A 20504-nucleotide genomic window follows, 5' to 3' on the forward strand; every position below is an offset into this window, starting at 1 on the left:
TTTTATTTTAGTTTATTATTTTTCAAAGAGACAGGGTCTTGCTATGTTGCCCACATGGGGTGCAGTAGCTATTCACAAGCACAACCATAGCTCACTATAGCCTTGACTCCTGGGCTCAGTTGACCACACTGCCTCAGCTTCCCCAGTTGCTGGGACTGCAGGCATGTCCAGAAAGGGTGAATTTCTGAAGGCTTTGAGATTAGATTTCTAGACCATGATGATGATATACTTATGATGGGTTGGAAAAATGATTCTTTTATTTTTGTTTACTTACTTGTTTTTAAATTTTAAAGATGTGGAGTACAATTCAGGATTAGGTATACAAGAAAAATGATTTTTTAAAAAGGAAGAGATTGGCCAGGTGTGGTGGCTCATACTTGTAATCCCAGGACTTTGGGAAGCCAAGGCAGGAAGATTGCTTGAGGCTAGGAGTTCAAGACCAGTCTAGGTAACATAGCAAGACCCCATCTCTACAAAAATAATCCCTAGGGAGACTGAGTCAGAAGGATCTCCTGAGCCTAGAAAGTTGGAGCTATGGTGAGCTATGATCATGCCACTGCATTCCAGCTTGAGTGATAATGTAAGACCCTGACTCAAAAATTTTGTATACCCTATCATGTTTCAGATACCAGTGAATTTCCTCTGGACAGTGGGTGCAGAGAAGGCTCTGATAGCATTTGTTGACATCCAGCTTTTCTGCCTCAAAGTATTCTCAGAATGTAACACATTTCACACTTCCTTCTCAGAGACCAGTTTCCAAAGCTTTAGAGCAGATGTTTTAAAGAAACAGGTCAACATAGGATATACAGTGACAATATGAAACACCCTCCTTGACATTTTATTTACAATTGTTGGAAGTCAGTAAGTCATATGTGTGTGTATATTTTTCTCCTAGGTTCATTTTCCAGACACTGAAAGAGCAGAATGGTTAAATAAGGTAAGATTAGAATGTAGCAAATACCAGAAATTATTGGGGACTGGAGGATGAGATACCATCTTTCCATATTTGGGAGTTGGCAACATTTAGATTTTAGCAAGTTGGCTTTTGCTCCCCCAAATAACTCAGTCATAATTAGTATAATATGCTGTTTTCCGGAGAGTGAGAACTGTGTCTTTGAACTGAGAAAAGTATGGGTATGCTCACATTTGTATCTCCGACTACATGTCTTCTTTCCTGAACAGGCAGGGCTCAAGTTCATTTTATAATAATCATACATTTTTGAAAACATTATGAAAAAAAGAAAGAACTCTCAAGAAACCTAGTAATTGATGATAATTATTTTTTTAAAAAAAGATTTTTAGAGCAGTACACTTTGAATTAAATCTCTTTTGTCTCTGTATTTTATGAATCTTTAGGGCTATATAGTAAGCACTGTTGTGGGAAATGATCACCTTACATCACTGGAAGTTAGTCTGTCATTAAAAAAATCTGTGGGTGTTTATTAAGATTTATATAGTTTAAGAAGGTTTCCAGTAACAAGTTGAGATTACAGGACTTTTAGCAATCATTAGGTGTACTGAAATGCTAAGTAGAATATTTTACCAGAATTGTTAATTCCTGGAATATATTGGCTAATCAATATTGTTTTAATACATTTTAAAAATTGAGGTCATATTGATTTTGTATCACAAGAAGATCCTTCCCCCCTTTATTTTTTAAAACCAGACTTTGGTAAACTATGAGAGCATAATTCTTTGTGATAACTTAGTATAATATGTATTATAAGGTTTTGTTTGACACCAGTTCTTTTTCTTTTCCAGACTGTAAAACACATGTGGCCTTTTATTTGCCAGTTTATAGAAAAGTTGTTTCGAGAAACCATAGAACCAGCTGTGCGGGGAGCAAACACCCACCTTAGCACCTTTAGTTTCACAAAGGTTGACGTTGGTCAGCAGGTCAGTTTCTTCTTAAGTATCCTTACTTGTGCGTATGGTGGGATTGCTGTGAAAACATGAAAAAGTATGTATTTTTTAGAAAGGGAATGGCAGTAGCGGGATACAGCCGGGTCAGGGTGTGGGAGGGCACAACATCAATAAGGGTACCTGATCTCAAACCAGGCAAAGTGGGGACCAAAGGGAGGTCCAAACCTTACCTGTATGATGACCACTTGTAATCCTGAATTGTGCCCCACATCTTTTTTTTTATTTTTATTTTTGAGTTGGAGTCTCACTCTGTCACCTAGACTGGAGTGCAATGGCCACTCTCGGGCACCACAGCCTCAACCTGCTGGGCTCTGGCGATCCTTCCGCCTCAGCCTTCCAAGTAGCTGGAACTACAGGCATGAGCTACCAACCCCGGCTCATTTTTGATTTATGTAGAGATGAGGTCTCACCAAGTTGCCCAGGAGGATCCTGAACCTGCGGGCTCAGGCAATTCACTCACCTCAGCCTCCCAAAGGTGCGGGATTACAGGCTGAGCCACCGAGCCCGGCTGTGTCCCACATCTTTAAATTAAATAAATGAAAGAAAGAAAAGGAAAAAAGAAAAAATATGTATTTTTTATTTTATTTTATTTTTTGTTTTTTATTTGAGGTGGGGTCTTGCTATGTTACCCAGACCGGCCTTGACGTCTGGGCTCAAGTAATGCTCCTGCCTCAGCCTCCCAAGTAACTGGGTATATATTTTTAAAACAACTTTAAATGACATTCTGGAGAAAATCGCCCCTGAAGAAAGTCTGACTTGTGTGTGTGCCTGCACGTCCATTCAGGCTGCCTCTCATCCGCATGCCTTTTCCTGCCTCTGTCTGGTGGGTCCTTCTAGCACTCCCAGCCTCACTGTGCTGACCCTGCTAGTTCAGCCTTTGTTGCCTGGCTTCTCTTTAACATTTACTTCACTTTCTGTATCGTGTCTTCCTGCCGTCATGTCTTCCTGTCCCATATTCTGTCAGATTTACCTTTTCAGAAATACTAATTTTAAGCAGTCTGTCCTTTGAGAGAGTTTGATAAGTGAATTCGTGCTAAAGGTACAGGAATTGATAAGTGTAATGTGTTTACCCCTCTTGATACGTTAAAAAAAGCAACTGAGAGCCGGGCTCAGTGGCTCAGCCTGTAATCCCACACCTTTGAGAGGCTGAGGTGAGTGGATTGCCTGAGCCCGCGGGTTTGAGACCCGCCTGGGCAAGCGAGACCTCATCTCTACAATAAATCAAAAAAAATTAGCCGGGCGTGGTAGCGTGCACCTGTAATTCCGGAAGGCTGAGGCGGAAGGATCGCTGGAGCCCAGCAGGTCAAGGCTGCGGTGGCCGGGAGTGGCCACTGGCCACTGCACTCCAGTCTGGGTGACAGAGTGAGACTCCAACTCAAAAAAAAAAAAAAAGCAACTGAGGAGTCTAATGCTGTAATTATAGGCATCAGTTAATTACATAGGTAAAAGGAAACTCAAGACTGCATTTAAATGAGTGGATCTTGGCAAATTTTATTTTATTTAGTCAGTGTTTAAATAATTAGCAACAGTCCAAGATAACATTGTTTTTTATATGCCTTATAAAAACTCAGAATCAGACCGGGAGCAGTGGCTCAAGCTTGTAATCCCGGCACTTTGGGAGGCCAAGTTGAGAGGATTGCCTGAGTCCAGGGGTTCGAGACTAGCCTGGGCAACGCGGTGAGATCTCTTCTCTACAATAAATCAAAAAATTAGCTGGGTATGGTGGTGTGCACCTATAGTTCCAGCTACTTGGAATGCTGAGGCAGAAAAATTGCCTGAGCCCAGCAGGTTGAGGGTGCGGTGGTCGTGATCGTGCCACTGTACTCCAGCCTGGGTGACAGAGTGAGACTCCAACTCAAAAAAACCCCCCAAAGCTCAGAATCTGATAGTACTTTAAAACACACACATATAATTTGCACATATTGGTGCGTGCAGTACAGTTCAGGGTTGTGATAGATGTGGCCAAGAGAGGGTCTGGCCCAACTGCTGTGTGTATCTGTCACTTGCTGGTGGTTGTCAGTGTCTGCTCCACACTTTCCAGGCTACTGGTCATGGAAGCTGACTTTCTGTGTGCAGTGAATGTCCCATCTCAGAGGCAGAGCCTCTAGCCCGTGTTTCCAGTACAGGCTTAGGCATGGTGTTTGTCTGTATTCGCTTCTACTTCTCTTAGCTTTAGACCTCCAAATAAGGAGGCATGGCCATCCTGCTCAGGTGCCCACGGGACTGCAGAGGATGCCTTCTTGACACTTAAGATTTACCTTAACTTCCATAACCTAAAATGGTAATTACGGATGGGAGAAACACAATCACAAGTTAAAATGTGGTGTGTTTGCAGGAGTTTGCAACCCCTGCCTTACAGCAGTCTAACTTGTAATTGTGAGTTAAAGTCACAATTACAAGTTAGACTGCTGTAAGGCAGGGGTTGCAAACTCTTTCTGGTCACGGCCTGATCGTAAGTGTTACAGCTTTGACTCTACCTGATGGCTCAGTGGTACGTTCTCCTATGCTCCCTCCCTTCTTTTACAGCCCTTTAATCAGGGTTGTACAGAAACAGCTTTAAGGCCACATTTAGCCTGTAGACCATAGTTTGCTGTTTCCTAATGTAAAGTCTGCTTACATTTGTGGGTATTTAAAATTCTTTTTTTTAAAATTAGAGTCTCACTCTGTTGCCCAGCCTGGAGTGCAGTGGCACACTCATGGCCACCGCAGCCTCAACCTGCACGCACCACCATGCCCAGCTAATTTTTAAAAATTTATTATAGAGATGAGGTCTTGCCAAGTTGCCCAGGCTGACCTCGAACCTGTGGGCTCAGGCAGTCCTCTCACCTCAGCCTCCCAAAGTGCTGGGATTATAGGCATGAGCCACCATGGCCGACTGATGTTTAAAATTCTAACCCCAGTTTTTATTATATTTTATTTTAGGGGCAGTTTAATTATGTTTACGTTCTATTACACATGTTTTAAGTTTGCTACCAACTAAGTAAGAAGATCCTTGGAGAACAGTAAGACTATTAAGAGGAGTGTTGATTCAATAAAGGTAGCTTTGCCACTTTTGTCTCTGCATTGACATCTTACAAGTGGCAAGCAAACCTTGGCTGTCTGATGAAGGAACAAGTTAGATGGCGTGTGCGGTCCCTTGAAGGGTGCTTTGTTCAGACTCTGTGCTGGTCATGTCCCTTAGGCGACCTTCAGGTATTTGTTCTTTGTTAGAAAATGCTTAGTCATCTGGAATGGGCTCAAGCTCTTAATTACTCTGAGATGTAGTTTAAGAGGAGAAAGGGGAATATGTCATCTAATGCAAATGTTTAATGTGAAGATACTGCCACATATGCTCCATTTTCATTTCTTAGCATTCTGAGTTGATTGTTTCTTAATGGTTAGCAGTCTGTGTATGTCTTCCCTGGTGTCATCATAAAGGGAAAACAAAGGAATCTGGGAGAGTAGGGTATGTCTCGACTCTTGAGTAAAGGCTCAAAATTCTACAACTAGTTGAGAGGTAAGATTTTAAGACACCCAAGCTTGTCATAGTGTAAGGAGTAGTATCCTGAAAGTGAGACATTTCTTTATTTTAGGTATTTAATGCTCATATGTATGTCAAGAACTTTCTTAGAAGGGACTCTCAAAGTGATAAATGGGAAAAGGTTTTGAAATGATATTGTAACTGGACCCTTGAAATACATTTATTATAGTCTGTCTTTTCAGTCATTTATCTATATCATATATTTGGTATTGATAGTATACCTGCAAGCTTGTATTTTTTATTTACTCAGAAGCCCCACTTTTATGGAAATCTTAAAAAATGAAAAACTGGCTGGGCTCGGTGGTTCAGCCTATATTCCCAGCACTTTGGGAGGCCGAGGCGAGTGGATTGCCTGAGCCTGAGGGTTCGAGACCTACCCGGGCAACTTGGCGAGACCTCGTCTCTACAATAAATCAAAAATTAGCCAGGCATAGTAGCGTGTGCCTGTAGTTCTGGCTACTTGGAAGGCTGAGGTAGAAGGATCACCAGAGCCCAGCAGGTGAAGGCTGCGGTAGCCGGGAACATGCCACTGCACTCCAGTCTGGGTGACAGGGTGAGACTCCAACTCAAAAAAAAAAGAAATGAAATGAAAAATTGTAAGATATAAAGAAAAAGGAAATTATGTTTCAAACAGTGTAATAAGGATAGATTAGCAGGAGGGGATCAAATTAAGCCAGAAGAGACACAGAATAAAGGGCTTGAAAAGAGAGCAGATATTGTGATGTGCTAACAATATACTTAATGTTCATTGAGTACTTACTGTGTGCCAGGCTGTGCAATGAATTGTTTATATTTATTATATTGTTTAACTGCAAAGTAGCCTTATGAGATAGAAACAATTATTGCCTACATCTTACAAGTGAGGAAATTGAGGAATAGAGGTTAACTAACTGGCTGAAAATCAAGCAGCTTGAGCTGGGTATGGTGACTCATGCCTGTAGTCCTCTGAGAGGCCTAGGTGAGAAGGTTGCTTGAGCCCAGAAGTTTAAGATCAGCCTGGGCAATGTAGTGAGAATTCGTATGTACAAAAAAATAAAAAAATTAGCCAAGTGTGGTGGCACTTGCCTGTAGTTCCAGCTACTCAGGAGGCTGAGGCAGAAGGATCACCTGAGCCCAGGAGATCAAGACTGCAGAGCTGTGATTGTGCTACTGTGCTCTAGCCTGAGCAATAGAGTGAACAAACAAAGAAAAATACCCCAAGCCGCTTGTATATTGTGAAAGCAGAATTTTAATTCATGCTGTTGTCTAAAACCAAAGCTTATTGTCTTATTGTCTTTATTGAAGTGGACCCAAAAACACACAGAATTGTTTTTTGGAGGGTGGACCCTTGTAGTACAGGCTTCCCTTGCTAGGTAAGTGTTCTAATAACCCACTGGCACCACTTACCAGCAAGTATTGTTGTGAGAGGCTGCATTTGGCTTCAGTGAATTTATTTTTTGGAGATTCTTTCAGGGTGTTTGCCCGTTTCATGGTAGGTTATTTACGAGGCACCTACCCACACCATGCTCAGTGTTCAGCAGTTTTGTTTTATTTTGTTTTGAGTTGGAGTCCCACTCTGTTACCCAGACTGGAGTGCAATGGCTGCTCCCACCCACTGCAGCCTCGACCTGCTGGGCTCCGGCGATCCTTCCACCTCAGCCTTCCAAGTAGCTGGAACTACAGGCACATGCTACCACACCCGGCTGATTTTTGATTTATTGTAGAGATGAGTTCTTGTCAAGTTGCCCAGGTGGGTCTCGAACCTGCAGGCTCAGGCAATCCACTCACCTCAGCCTCCCAAAGTGCTGGGATTACTTTTTGACCAAAAACAGCATGACCCCTGTGCCCCCACCCTCCCTATTCACCCGATCCACCCTGAGCAACTTTTATTCTTGTTTCCCTAGATGAAAAAAGTACTCAAAGGAAAATGTTTTGCCAGTGTGGAAAAGATGAAATAAAAAATAGCAAAAGTATCCAAAGGCATCAAAATTAATGAGTTCACTAACTGTTTTGAGCAGGGGAAAAAGCATCTCAATAGGTATATTGCATCAAACATAGAATACTTTGAAGGTGACTGCATTTTAAACATGTAAGAATAAATACACAAATTTTAATAAATAAGTTCTGGGTCTTTTGGGGTTCCCCCTCATATCTGTATACTATCTTGTAAAGTTTGACTTTTTTTTTAACCTTTGAGTATTTTTAATTAAGCTACTTCTTGTTTCAGCCCCTCAGGATCAATGGTGTTAAGGTTTATACTGAAAATGTAGACAAAAGGCAGATTATTCTAGACCTTCAGATTAGGTAAGTTTTTATTTCTGCCATGTTTATTTATGCCATGGTTAATGATGCATAATGTCACTTAGCTATACATATATGATGCAGGATATAATGAGCACATATGATCTAGCAATTTCACTTCTGTTATATATACCCAAAATAGTTGAAAGCAGAGATTTGAGCAGATATTTGCACACTCACATTTATAGCAGCATTATTTACAATAGCTAAAAGGTAGAAGCAACCCAAGTATTTACGGATGGATAAATGGATAAGCAAAATGTGGTATATATTATTCAGCTTAAAAAAAAAAAAAAGAAAGCTGGGCTCGGTGGCTCAGCCTGTAATCCTACGCTTTGGGAGGCTGAGGTGAGTGGATTGCCTGAGCCTGAGGGTTCGAGATCCGCCTGGGCAACTTGGCAAGACCTCATCTCTACAATAAATAAAAAAATTAGCTGGGTGTGGTAGCGCACACCTGTAGTTCCAGCTACTTGGAAGGCTGAGGCCTAAGGATCGCCGGAGCCCAGCAGGTCGAGGCTGCAGTGGCCAGGAGCGTGCCACTGCACTCCAGTCTGGGCGACAGAGGAAATCCTGCCACATGCTACATGACATGATATAGATAAACTTTGAGGACATTGTGCTAAGTGAAATAAGCCAGACACAAAAGGATAACTACTGTATAATTCCACTTAATGAGGTACCTGGAGTAGTTAGATTCATAGAGACAGAAAGTAGAGTAGTGGTTGCCAGGGGCTGGGAGAAAAGGGTGAATAGGAAGTTAGTGTTTCATGGAGGAAGAGTTTCATTTATACAAGATGAAAAAAGTTTTGGAGATGGATGGTGGTCATGGTTGCACAACTGTTTTTGTTTTTTTGTTTTCTTTTTTTTGAGTTGGAGTCTTACGCTGTCGCTCAGGCTGGAGTGCAGTGGCATGCACTCACAGCTACCCCAGCATCAACCTGCTGGACTTTGGCGATCCTTCTGCCTCAGTGTCCAAGTAGCTGGAACTACAGGCACGCGCTACCACGCCTGGCTAATTTTTGATTTATTGTAGAGATGAGGTCTTGCCAAGTTGCCCGGGCTGATCTTGAACCTGCGGGCTCATGCAATCCACTTGTTTCAGTCTTCCAAAGTGCTGAGATTACAAGCTGAGCCACTGAGCCCAGCCGATTGCACAACTTTATGAATATATTTAATACCACTGAGTTTCACATGTAAAAATAGTTAAGGTAGTACATTTTGTTATGTGTATTTTAACACAATTTTTAAAAGTGGGAAGGAAAAAAGAAATAGAAGGTCTGCTAAGTACCATGCCTAGCACAGTAAAGGTGAGCTTCTTTGTTTCTTTTTTTTCTTTTTTTTGAGTTGGAGTCTCACTCTGTCACCCATGCTGGAATGCAGTGACATGTTCCTGGCCACTGCAGCCTCAACCTGCTGGGCTCTGGCAGTCCTTCTACCTCAACCTTCCAAGTAGCTACCACACCTGACTAATTTTTTATTTATTGTGAAGACGAGGTCTCGCCAAGTTGCTCGGGTGGGTCTCGAACCCACAGGCTCAGGCAATCCATTTTCCTCGGCCTCCCAAAGTGCTGGGATTACAGGCTGAGCCACCAAGCCCAGCTGCTTCTTTGTTTCTTGTCCTCGTTCTTCCTTGAACTTGCTCACGGCTTCTGGCTTTCTGTGTGAGGCCTAATAACATACTGCATGTGATGACTAGTGAGTGCTGTGGACTCAAAACAACTGTGGGGTTGTTAGCAGCTCAGAGTTGTTCTTTTTTTGTTCATCGACTAAGGATCATATTGTCATCTTTGAGTTTCCAAAGTACATCAGTATAGTGGATGTACAGAGTTGTTACTGATTACCTTTACTTTAGAGAGACGCATAGAACGTCTTTAATATGAAAAAAATCTGCATCTTTAAAATATTTGGCACTAGTGCAAATACTGTTGTCAGTGGAATAAAAAAGGAGGCCCACTTTGTCTTATGTTAGTCTGTGCCTTAAGCCTGCCCACCGGGGCTGCTACTAAGCTTCACAAGGATGGAAATGTGCTATGTTGTTCAGTGTCTCCAGCACTGAGTAGATTTTCCACATACACTTATTAAATAAAAATTGGAATGAATCAGTCAGTGAGTGCCATTTTGAAGATGCAGTCTGGTTTTTATGTTTTTAGCCACTATTAAATATGCAGAGTATCCTCAGCTATTTATGTCTCCAAACAAAAATGCATTCTACTTTGCTATGAGTTCCAGACATGGACTTTAACTAAATTAGCAATAGAGATGGGATGGGGGGAAGGAGTAATTAAAAAGTATTAGGAAATATAATGATCAAGTCTTAAGGTAAAGAAGAAAAATTTTTGTGACAGGTGATTGGTGATTTTACCAACTAGGTAGAGAATAATTCTCAAAGAGAGGAATCTGTAGGTATTGCCTTTAACAGCAGGATGGTAAGTATTGAAACAATTTTATCCCAGATCCCTTTTGTTAATATTTTGTTCATCTGCTGAGACACTACCTGATGAATGTTTCTCAAACTTCCCCACCAACATTGTGGGGCAGGATTATGATGTTCTGCTTCAAGAAGTCAAGGATGGGGTAGAATCGTACAATTATTCCATACAAAAAGTATTTGACATTTCATGTTTATGTTAAAAATAGATGCAAACCTTGCATTCAACATCATAATCATGTTTGCTTCATATTCATGTTTGAAATGGCTTAGTCATTAAGAAAAATTGAGGCCCCAAATAGACGTTCTGTTTCCAACTTTTGACATCACAGAACCCTGGGGCACTGTAAGTTTTTTCATGATTGGGGAGCAAGGATGTAAAATAAAATCTAAACTTTTTAGTGTTCTGAGCAAACACTGGATTTGTAAGATAAATGAAAACTACATCTTATCAGAAGACTGCTTCAGAAGTTGCATTTGGTTATTTACATTTTCCTTTGAAAATTGATATTTTTATTTGGTTAAGATTTTTATATGTAATAACAAATATGTGTGTGTATACATATACATATGTATGTATACACACACACACACACATGTATGTATTATTCCTCACGGGTGTCGTAGCAGTGTTGAATATGGTGCCTCCCACCTGGAGCAGTAAAACGCTATAATATGATGGGCCACATTTTAGAGTTTTAACCTACAATCTGATTTTGATTGCTTTCCAGTCATCTTATTCAGATTATGTACGTTGCAACTCTATAATGATTAAGGAAACAGTTAATTTCACTCAGCTTGTGTAATGCAGAATTTTTTCTTTGCTAGTTTTGTAGGAAACTGTGAGATTGATTTGGAGATCAAACGATATTTTTGTAGAGCTGGTGTAAAGAGCATACAGGTACGTTTTTAAAAAATTTCGTAGCTTCCTAAAGTTCCCTTAGCATATTCAGAAAAATTGTGAAGTTTGTATTAGCTTGAATTTTTTTGAAGTTAAGCATTTGTTTGTAGGTCGTAGTTGAGAAAAACATGCAGTCATGCTTGAAAGTTACTAAAATTCTCATGCAGACGTCTTGCATGGAGTAAATGGCCTTGCAGAGTTGTTTTCTATTATATATTTTGGTTTCCTGTTTGAGTTTAGATTCATGGTACAATGCGGGTGATCTTGGAACCATTGATTGGAGACATGCCCTTAGTTGGAGCTTTGTCAATCTTCTTCCTTCGAAAACCAGTAAGTCAAAATTTATTTCATTTTTAATCTTTCCATGTAGTGACAAAAATATATACCTACAGAAGAATGCATAAAGCAAAGAAACAAAATTTTATTTAACTTTTTTCTCTTTCTGATACATGAATCCTGTGAGTTTTTTCATACCTCTTTGTGCTTTAACTGAGGACTTCATCACTTGATAAACAACTTTCTTTCCTGATTATAAAAATAATGTTTATTAAAGAAAATTTGAAAACAGACTTTAAAAAAAAATTTTTTTTTTTGAGTCATGTAAATGGCTATTGCCCATGCTGGAATGCAGTGGCATGTTTACTGCCACTGCTGGACTCAGGCAATCCTTCCAAGTAGCCGAAACTGTAGGCTTCCATGCCTGGCTACCATGCCTAGCTAATTTTTTTTTTTTTTTTTTTTTAGTTGGAGTCTCACTCTGTCGCCCAGACTGGAGTGCAGTGGCCACTCCTGGCCACCGCAGCCTCGACCTGCTGGGCTCCAGCGATCCTTCCGCCTCAGCCTTCCAAGTAACTGGAATTACAGGCGCACGCTACTACGCCCGGCCAATTTTTTGATTTATTGTAGAGATGAGATCTCACCAAGCTGCCCAGGCGGGTCTCGAACCCGTGGGCTCAGGCAGTCCACTCACCTCAGTCTCCCAAGGTGCGGGATTACAGGCTGAGCCACCGAGCCTGGCTGAATTTTCTGATATATTGTAGAGATGAGGTCTCGCCAAGTTGCCCAGGCTGGCCTCGAATCCCTGAGCTCAGGCAGTCCTCTCACCTTAGCCTCCCAAAGTGTTGGGAACACAGGCTTGAGCCACCACGCCCAGCCAACATAGACTTTTTTTAAAAAGTATAGGTGACAGCTAACATTTTATTTAGCACCTATCACTGAGTATGGTTTATAGATGTTTGCTCATAACTCTAGCTAAATATTAGCATTATTTCCTTTTATTATTCAGGAACTGAAATTTTGAGAGTCTTAATTGTCCACATTGCACAGCTAGTAAGTTTTGGAGCCTGCACATAGATCCAAATCAGTCTGATATAGAATTCATATTCCTAAACACTTTGTTGTATTGACTTACCTATAGCCCTCCCTCTAACCCCCTTCCAGTGGTAAGTGCTGCTATCATTTGAATGCATCCCCTTCCTTTTTGGTTGTACATTTGATGACCTGCACATACGGTTTTATATGCAGGTTGAGTATTTTTAATTTGAAATGCTTGGGACCGCAAGTATTTTGGATTTTAGAATTGCATTATACTTATATTTCAGTAAGTATTTTCTTTGAGCATCAAGTCTCTACACTCAGAAAGTTTTGGATTTTGAAGCGTTTTGGATTTTCAGATTAGGGATGCTAAACCTGTACTGTGTTTTTTTGTTTGTTCTTTAGGGTTTTCTTGAGTTGGAGTCTCACTCTGTCGTCCAGGCTGGGGTGCAGTGGCATGCTTATGGCCACCGCAGCCTCAACCTGCTGGGCTCAGGCGATCCTTCCGCCTCAACCTTCCAAGTAGCTGGAACCATGCCTGGCTAATTTTTTGAATTATTGCAGAGACAAGGTCTCACCAAGTTGTCAGGCTGGTCTTGAACCCCGGGACTCAGGCAGTCCTCTTGCCTCGGCCTCCCAAAGTGCTGGGATTACAGGCATGAACCACCACACCCGGCTCTGTACTGTGGTTTTAAAATGTCATAAAGAGCCGGGCTCAGTGGCTCAGCCTGTAATCCCAGCGCTTTGGGAGGCTGAGGTGAGTGGATTGCCTGATCCCGCGGGTTAGAGATCTGCCTGGGCAACTTGGCGAGACCTCATCTCTACAATAAATCAAAAAATCAGCCGGGCGTGGTAGTGCACGCCTGTAATTCCGGCTACTCAGAAGGCTGAGGCGGAAGGATCATCGGAGCCCAGCAGGCGAGGCTGCAGTGGCCAGGAGCGGCCACTGCACTCCAGTCTGGGCGACAGAGTGAGACTCCAACTCAAAAAAAAAAAAATGTCATAAAGACTTTTTTTGATTGATTTTCTAACATTTAGATAAGTCAGAATGTTATTTCACATTGTTAACCTTCCCCCCCTTTGTTTTTGCTTGTAAGTAGTTAATACTTACTGTTCACTACTAGCCACAAAACTAAGGCAACACAACTATTAATCCTACCAGAGAGACTCATTCCTTTTTACCTAGTCTCCTGCAGCCTCTAATTGGCTTCTGCCTTTGCTGTCCTTGTGTTCATCATCATCAGGGTAACCTCAAAGTACAGACTGACCTACTGGGATTGTCTCTTTCTTGCAGTCAAGACTGTGGTGATTTAGACAGGCTCTCTCTTTCTAGCCTCATTTCCTACTACTGCCCCAGTAAGCATTCCAAGTTCCACAAGATGCATTCTAAGAAAAGTATCAGCCCCATACTGCTGTCTCCTTGTGCCTTTTTCCCAGAATGCTTTATTTGACTATTTAGTATCACTTATTTTCGGCAAATTTCTGCACATTGCTTTCTAGGACAGAGTCGTAGTCCTGTAGTGTCACAGTTAACATTAACTCTTTGAAACTAAGAACCATATTTGTCTTCATAGAGTTCAGTAGATGTCTGATGGATGAATTGAACTGTTTCTAAAACAATTTTTAATATATGCCATTTAGTAACTCTTGATGAGTCCTTTATGGATGCACTCTGAACATCATGTATTATTTAAAATAAGGACATTTGACCAGGCTCGGTGGCTCAGCCTATAATCCCAGCACTTTGGGAGGCCGAGACGAGTGGATTGCCTGAACCTGTGGGTTTGAAACCAGCCCAGGCAACTTGGCAAGACCTCATCTCTACAATAAAATTTTTAAAAAATAGCCAGGAGTGGTAGCATGCGTCTCTAGTTCCGGCTACTTGGAAGGCTGAGGTGGAAGGATCACTGGAGCCCAGAATGTCAACGCTGGGGTGGCCGTGGGCATGCATGCCACTGCACTCCAGCCTGGGTGAAGGAGTTGAGACTCCAACTCAAATAAATAAATAAATAAATAGTAAGTAAATACCATAAGAACATTCATTTGTATAATTTAATTCAAATAAATTAATAAAAATTTTTATTTGGTTTTTAAGATATGGGCTTATCTAGACCAGACTAAATTTACCTACAGGTGGTACTTTTTCTGTATAAAAACATAAACAGAATTATATGTCATCACTTTCTATTATCGCTAAAATTCTCATTTGCTTATTATTGCTTATTTAATGGGCTTATTTTGAATGCGTTTTAAGTGCAGAAAAATGGTAACATGTAAAAGAAAGCCTTTGTGTCAAATTTCACTTTATTAAAATTTTGGGAAATGAGATTTATAAGATTTAAAATTTATGTTTTTTTTAATGCCAGGTGTTGAAAAGCTAGTATGTTTAAGAAACTAACTTCATTAATGACCCAAAAAACTAATCTTTAACAAATTGCTAAGTATTTTAAATGTATTTTTAGGCAGGAGCATTTTTAACAATTGAAAGAAAGGGCTCCTGCCTCCTCTAGTTCAGAATGTAACAAAATCCAAATCTTTTAAGTCTTCCTCTAAACGTAGTAATACTTTTACTTAGTTTGGATCTCCCGCGGATGAGTTTACTTTTAAAATAGCATTGTAATATTAACTTCCAAATGAAATTTTAGTCTTCAGAAAAGAAGGATGAGACTGAAAAGTTCAGGATCACTCATTTCCTTATATGGTGAATAAAGTCACCAAACATGCTTCAGGGAGAAGGAAATTTTTTTCAGTTACTTTTTACTGGAAAATATGAGAACAGAATTTATTGCTAGCTGCCAAGTAATTCTTCCTTACCCTGGTGAAAAATAAATCTAGAAGTTTTGGTGTTTTTTTTTACTTTTTACTACCTAGGTGATTTAGAAGTATAGTGCCAGAGACCTTTATGAAACCGTGACATATTTTTCTATTTGTTAGTTTCTTTAGTTTGGATAATGTGGTACTTGTTGGAAGAAGGCAACCCTAAGCATTCCTTGAGTGATGAACTTTTAGTGCCTAGGAGAAAGCAGTGCAGTATGATTGAGTGACAGACTTATGTGCTTTGCAGCCTGGCTTTCCACTCTTAGTTCTTTCTCTTTTTAACTGTGTCCTTTGAGCAACTTATTTTATTCCTCTAAGCCTCAGTTTCCCATCTGTTATATGGCAATGACAGTAATACCTATCTCATACATTTAAATGTGAAAAATAAATTTCAGTGAATATAAACTGCCAAGTGCAGTGCCTAAGACATCTAAGTATTCAGAAATTTAAGAAATTAAATATTTTCCTATATGTAGATTTAGCATTCTAGTGAAGTCTTGAAACTAGAAGTCTAGAGGTTAATTATTGGTAAGGAGAAGAGCTTGGATACATGTTTTGATAAGAACTGTGACAGTTGGTGTTTGCCATTCCAGGGAATCATTCTCACTTGATAGTTGTTGGATATACTCAGGTGTACATTCTTAGTGGTGTTTCAGAGTCCTTAGTCTTTTTTAGATTTATCCCACAAGTACAGGATTAGACAAGAGGTAATCCATTAGGTCATTCCCAGAACTTCTCTAAGAGATGGTCCTAGCCTTGCTGCTGATATGTTTGTTCATCTTCAGGGAGTCTTCCCACTGAATGCGGAGGTGCTGGCTTCTGGCTCCTTTTGAGCCATAGATTCCATTTCTTCATGTGTTAAATGCAAATAACATTTTTCATTAAGAGAAGAAATTGAGCCAGGCTCTGTGGCTCAGCCTGTAATCCCGTGCCTTTGGGAGGCTGAGGTGAGTGTATTGCCTGAGCCCGCGAGTTCGAGACCCGCCTGGGCAGCGAGACCTCATCTCTACAATAAATCAAAAAAATGATCCAGGCATGGTAGTGCATGCCTGTAATTCCGGCTACTTGGAAGGCTGAGGTGGAAGGATTGCTGGAGCCCAGCAGGCAAGGCTGCAGTGGCCGGGAGCAGCCACTGCATTCTAGTCTGGGCAACTGAGTGAGACTCCAACTCAAAAAAAAAAAAAAAAAGAGAAGAAATTGAATTCTATTAGCATGGGACTCCCGAAATCAAAGTGCCTTAAGCAAAGGGAAAGGGGAAAGGAGAGGGTTTTATTTAAAAATAAAAATAGCCTGTGTTGGTGTCTCATGAAACTTACACAGAGGACTGCAGTTGAATCTCAGGAGCAGAGGGGAACCAGGAGGTCAAGAGTCAGGGCCACAGACACATCTACAGATTCAGAGCACACATGAAGTAGGCTGACAGCTCTTGAGGTATTCATCCTGCCAAGTTTCCTATGTGTTTTTTGGACCTGTGGTTTGTTATTTTTATTGTTTTGGACAGTCATGCTCTACTCCAGTGACAAGGGTACAAGGTAGCTGCCTGTTGTCCTGGGTCTCAGGCCAGAGCACTCTTGATGACCGTTCCCTCTCCTCCCTGTGCTTTGTGTCTTTGATTGGTCTTTTGCAGGAGAGAGTCTGCATTCTGTCTGGGCCTGGGACTGTGTCCTGCCATGCCCCCAGTGGATCTCTCCCCTAGCTGCAGTGGGTCCCCAACTGTGCTTCCCTTCCTTTTGGCTTCTGTCCCTGAAGGTAGAAGGTGGGATGAGACTTGCTTTGTGCCTTTCTGCAGTGGCAGCTGCTTCCTCCCTGAACTCATCCCCATGGAAAGTGTTCTTTGTGGGCCCCAGTCTTTGTACACACTGTGGCCGTGCAGTTTTGTACACACTGTGGCCAAGTGGTTGTACATAATAACTCTGTGTGTGTAGATCTCTGGCTCATCTACACTTGGCTGTTGGCACTTCATTAGGATCTAGCTGGAGTCCTTTCATCTGCTCCTGTGGGGGCCTCATCCTCCTTCAAGCTCTACTCACTCCTGCCTTTCCTTCATTGGAGCTGCCTCTAGGGAAGGATTTCAGACTGGCAGGTGAGACCTCAACTCTCCCCTGTGATCATGAGTGCTGCTCTCAGAAGTCTTGGGGACTTAAAAAAGTAAAAACATCCTTGAACTTTACCACCATCTCAAATCTTCTACATCAAAAACTGGAGAATGGTGGAAACCATCAGTCTGTACTTTTAGCAGTTTTCCCATGTGATGCTTATTCTGAACAGTAGAACCTAATGCAGTTAGGATGCCTGGCATATTGTAAGCCAAGTTGCTGTTGCTGAACTGTAAATTTTACTGCAGACAATGCATTATGGAACAGTAGAGAGAAAAGGACATTTTTGTGGTTTTAATGAAATATGTAAATATGTTTGTGTTGTTCCAGCTGAAACTTGACACCCTTTTACAGCCATAGACCGTGTTACACATTGTTTCTCATAGAAGAACCCCAGCAGCTCCGAGGTGACTTCCTGTCCTTTGGAAATGCATGTTCCACTGACTCTTCAGTTTCCCGAAATAGAGATCTTAGTCATCAGAGGCTGTGGCTCTGTTATCCTGAGGCGTGTGCCTTGGGGAGGGAAGGGAGCATGCTAATTTTAGTTGCTTTTCCAAGGGCACTTTCTACAGCCTTGCCTTGATCAGGTCCCTCCTGCTGGTTCCTCTCTGGTGTTCTTATGCAGTCTTTTCAGACTGAGCTTTTAAACCCCTCCTTCTCTCAGACTCTCTCATGCACTTATTCTCTCACACTCATACTTTTTCTCTCACATACCCCCTGGGTCTTTCACACAGTTTCTCACACATTCATCCTCACACTTCTCTCATATACTCATTATCACACTCTTTTTTTAAACTAAAAAAACTACAAACTTCAGAGACAAGGTCTTGCTCTGTTACCTAGGCTAGGGTGCAGTGGTGTGATCATAGCTCACTATAGCCTCGAACTCCTGGGCTGAAGCAATCCTCCTGCCTCAGCCTCCCTAAGTGCCACCATGCCTGCCTAGTCTTTTTTTTTTTTTTTTAATAGAGATGTGGGGTACAAGTGAGGATTCACCACATAAGTAGGCAGCATGTGGGTGAAGTTTGGGCTTCTTTTTTTTGATATTTTTTGAGTTGGAATCTCACTCTGTCGCCCAGGCTGGAGTGCAGTGGCACACTCATGGCTACCCCAGCGTCAACCTGCTGGCTCCGGTGATCCTTCCGCCTCAGCCTTCTAAGTAGCCAGAACTACAGGCACACACTCTCACGCCCAGCTAATTTTTTTGTTGTTTTATTGTAGAGATGAGGTCTTGCCAAGATGCCCAGGCGGGTCTCGAACCCACAGACTCAGGCAATCCACTCGCCTTGGCCTCCCAAAGTGCTGGGATTACAGGTTGAGTCACCAAGCCCAGTCCTGAATAGTCTTTTAAAATTACTTTTGTGAGGCGGAGGCGAGTGGATTGCCTGAGCCCACTGGTTCGAGACCTGCCCAGGCAACTTGGCGAGACCGCGTCTCTACAATAAATAAAAACCTAGCCAGGCATGGTAGCATGCACCTTTAGTTCCGGCTACTTGGAAGGCTGAGGTGGAAGGATTGCTGGAACCCAGCAGGTCGAGGCTGCAGTGACCCGGAGTGTGCTACTGCACTCCAGTCTGGGCAACAGAATGAGACTCCAACTCAAAAAATAAAAATAAAAAATAAAATTACTTTTTGTGGAAATGGGGTCTCACTGTGTTGCCTAGGTTGGTCTCAAACTCCTGGCCTCAAGCAGTCCTCCTGTTGAGGAACTGCTTCTCAGGAGTGCTTTATCAGCAAGATGTGCAGGCACACATCATTTTTATTACACTTCATTTTATTGCACTTCAAAGGTATTACATTTCTTAAAAATCAAAGGTTTGTAACATCCCTGTATCCAGCAAGTCTATTGGCACCGCTTTTTCAATACGTTGCTCACTTGTCCTTATGCCATATTTGAGGAATTCTTGCAGTATTTCAAACTTTTAAATTATCATTTTATCTGTTATGGTGATCTGTGATCGTTGATGTTTCTATTGTAATTGTTTTGGGGTGGCATTGAACTGTGCCCATATAAAATGGCAAACTTAGTCGAGAAATGTTATGTGTTCTGTTTGTTCCAACAATTGGCTGTTCTCCCACGTTGCTCCCTCTCCTCAAGCCTCCCTATTTTCTGAGATGCAGTAATATTGACATGAGGCCAGTTAATAACCTTACAATGACCTCAAAGTGTTCAAGTGAAAGGAGGAGTCGCACCTCTTCCACGTTAAATTAGAAGCTGATTTACTGAATATATTAAACTCACTGTTGAGACCCACTGCTCAGAAAAAGAAAAAAAGAATCATTTCTAAATACTACTGCTCATTGGCAGTGTACTTCATCACCCAAGAACTTAATGTTGCTTTCATGCCTGCTTACATAGTTACCTGTCCATTCTGCAGTCCATGGATCAAGGAGTAATTTTGACTTTAAAGTCTTATTGAGAAATACATTTTGTAAGACTATAGCTGCCAAAAATAGTGATTTCTCTGATAGAACTGGGCAAAGTAAATTGAAAACCTTGAAGTTACAATGCAAGCACCTGCATGGCACAATAATCAGAAGACAACCAAGTGATGCCTGCTTCATCTGCACAGTTATGAATGCAAGAGCCATACAAACTCCAGGAAGAGGTTGCTCTGCTAGGGAAGGCAGCAGGCACGCTTCTAAATAAAATTAAGTAAGACCAGTATAGTTAAAGAAAATAAGGGGGATATAATTCAAAGATGCTACTTAATAAACAAATGTTCCTATACCTCCAAGATACTCCAGATCAAATTCCAGAGCACTACAGTAAAGCAAATAGCACAATACACAGTGCTTGCATTGAAATAAAAGATTCGCCATTCTAGATGCCATTAAGAACATTTGTGGCCGTATGCAGTGGCTCAAGCCTGTAATCCCAGCACTTTGGGAGGCTGAGGCGAGAGGATTGCCTGAGTCCAGGGGCTCATGACCAGCCTGGGCAACTTGGTAAGACCTCGTCTCTACATTATATAAAAAAAAAAAAAAATCAGCCAGGCATGGTAACGTGCTCCTGTAGTTCCGGCTACTTGGAAGGCTGAGGCGGAAGGATCGCCTGAACCCAGCAAGTCGACACTGGGGTGGCTCTGAGCATGCCTCTGCACTCCAGCCTGGCCAACAGAGGGAGACTCCAATTCAAAAAAATAATAATAATAATTTGTGAGAAGGTAAAAATGTTAACATTAATTGCAGTTTAGAAGAGTTGATTTTTTTTTTTTTTTTTTT

At 41.5% G+C, this 20504-nt stretch overlaps 1 protein-coding gene across 1 annotated transcript in view; it reads left to right on the plus strand.

Annotated features, from left to right (window-relative positions):
- Positions 1 to 20504, plus strand: part of ESYT2 (extended synaptotagmin 2) — a 75103-nt gene that overhangs the window by 2199 nt on the left and 52400 nt on the right. Inside the window, exons 2-6 of the mRNA XM_008067148.2 lie at positions 896 to 937; positions 1762 to 1896; positions 7650 to 7726; positions 10980 to 11052; positions 11293 to 11382. Coding sequence (XP_008065339.2) covers positions 896 to 937; positions 1762 to 1896; positions 7650 to 7726; positions 10980 to 11052; positions 11293 to 11382 — 417 coding nt within the window. The remainder of the gene's footprint in view (positions 1 to 895; positions 938 to 1761; positions 1897 to 7649; positions 7727 to 10979; positions 11053 to 11292; positions 11383 to 20504) is intronic.

This window comes from Carlito syrichta, unplaced genomic scaffold, assembly GCF_000164805.1.
Source record: "Carlito syrichta isolate Samal-C Ts95f unplaced genomic scaffold, Tarsius_syrichta-2.0.1 Scaffold309314, whole genome shotgun sequence".
Classification (NCBI taxonomy): domain Eukaryota; kingdom Metazoa; phylum Chordata; class Mammalia; order Primates; family Tarsiidae; genus Carlito; species Carlito syrichta.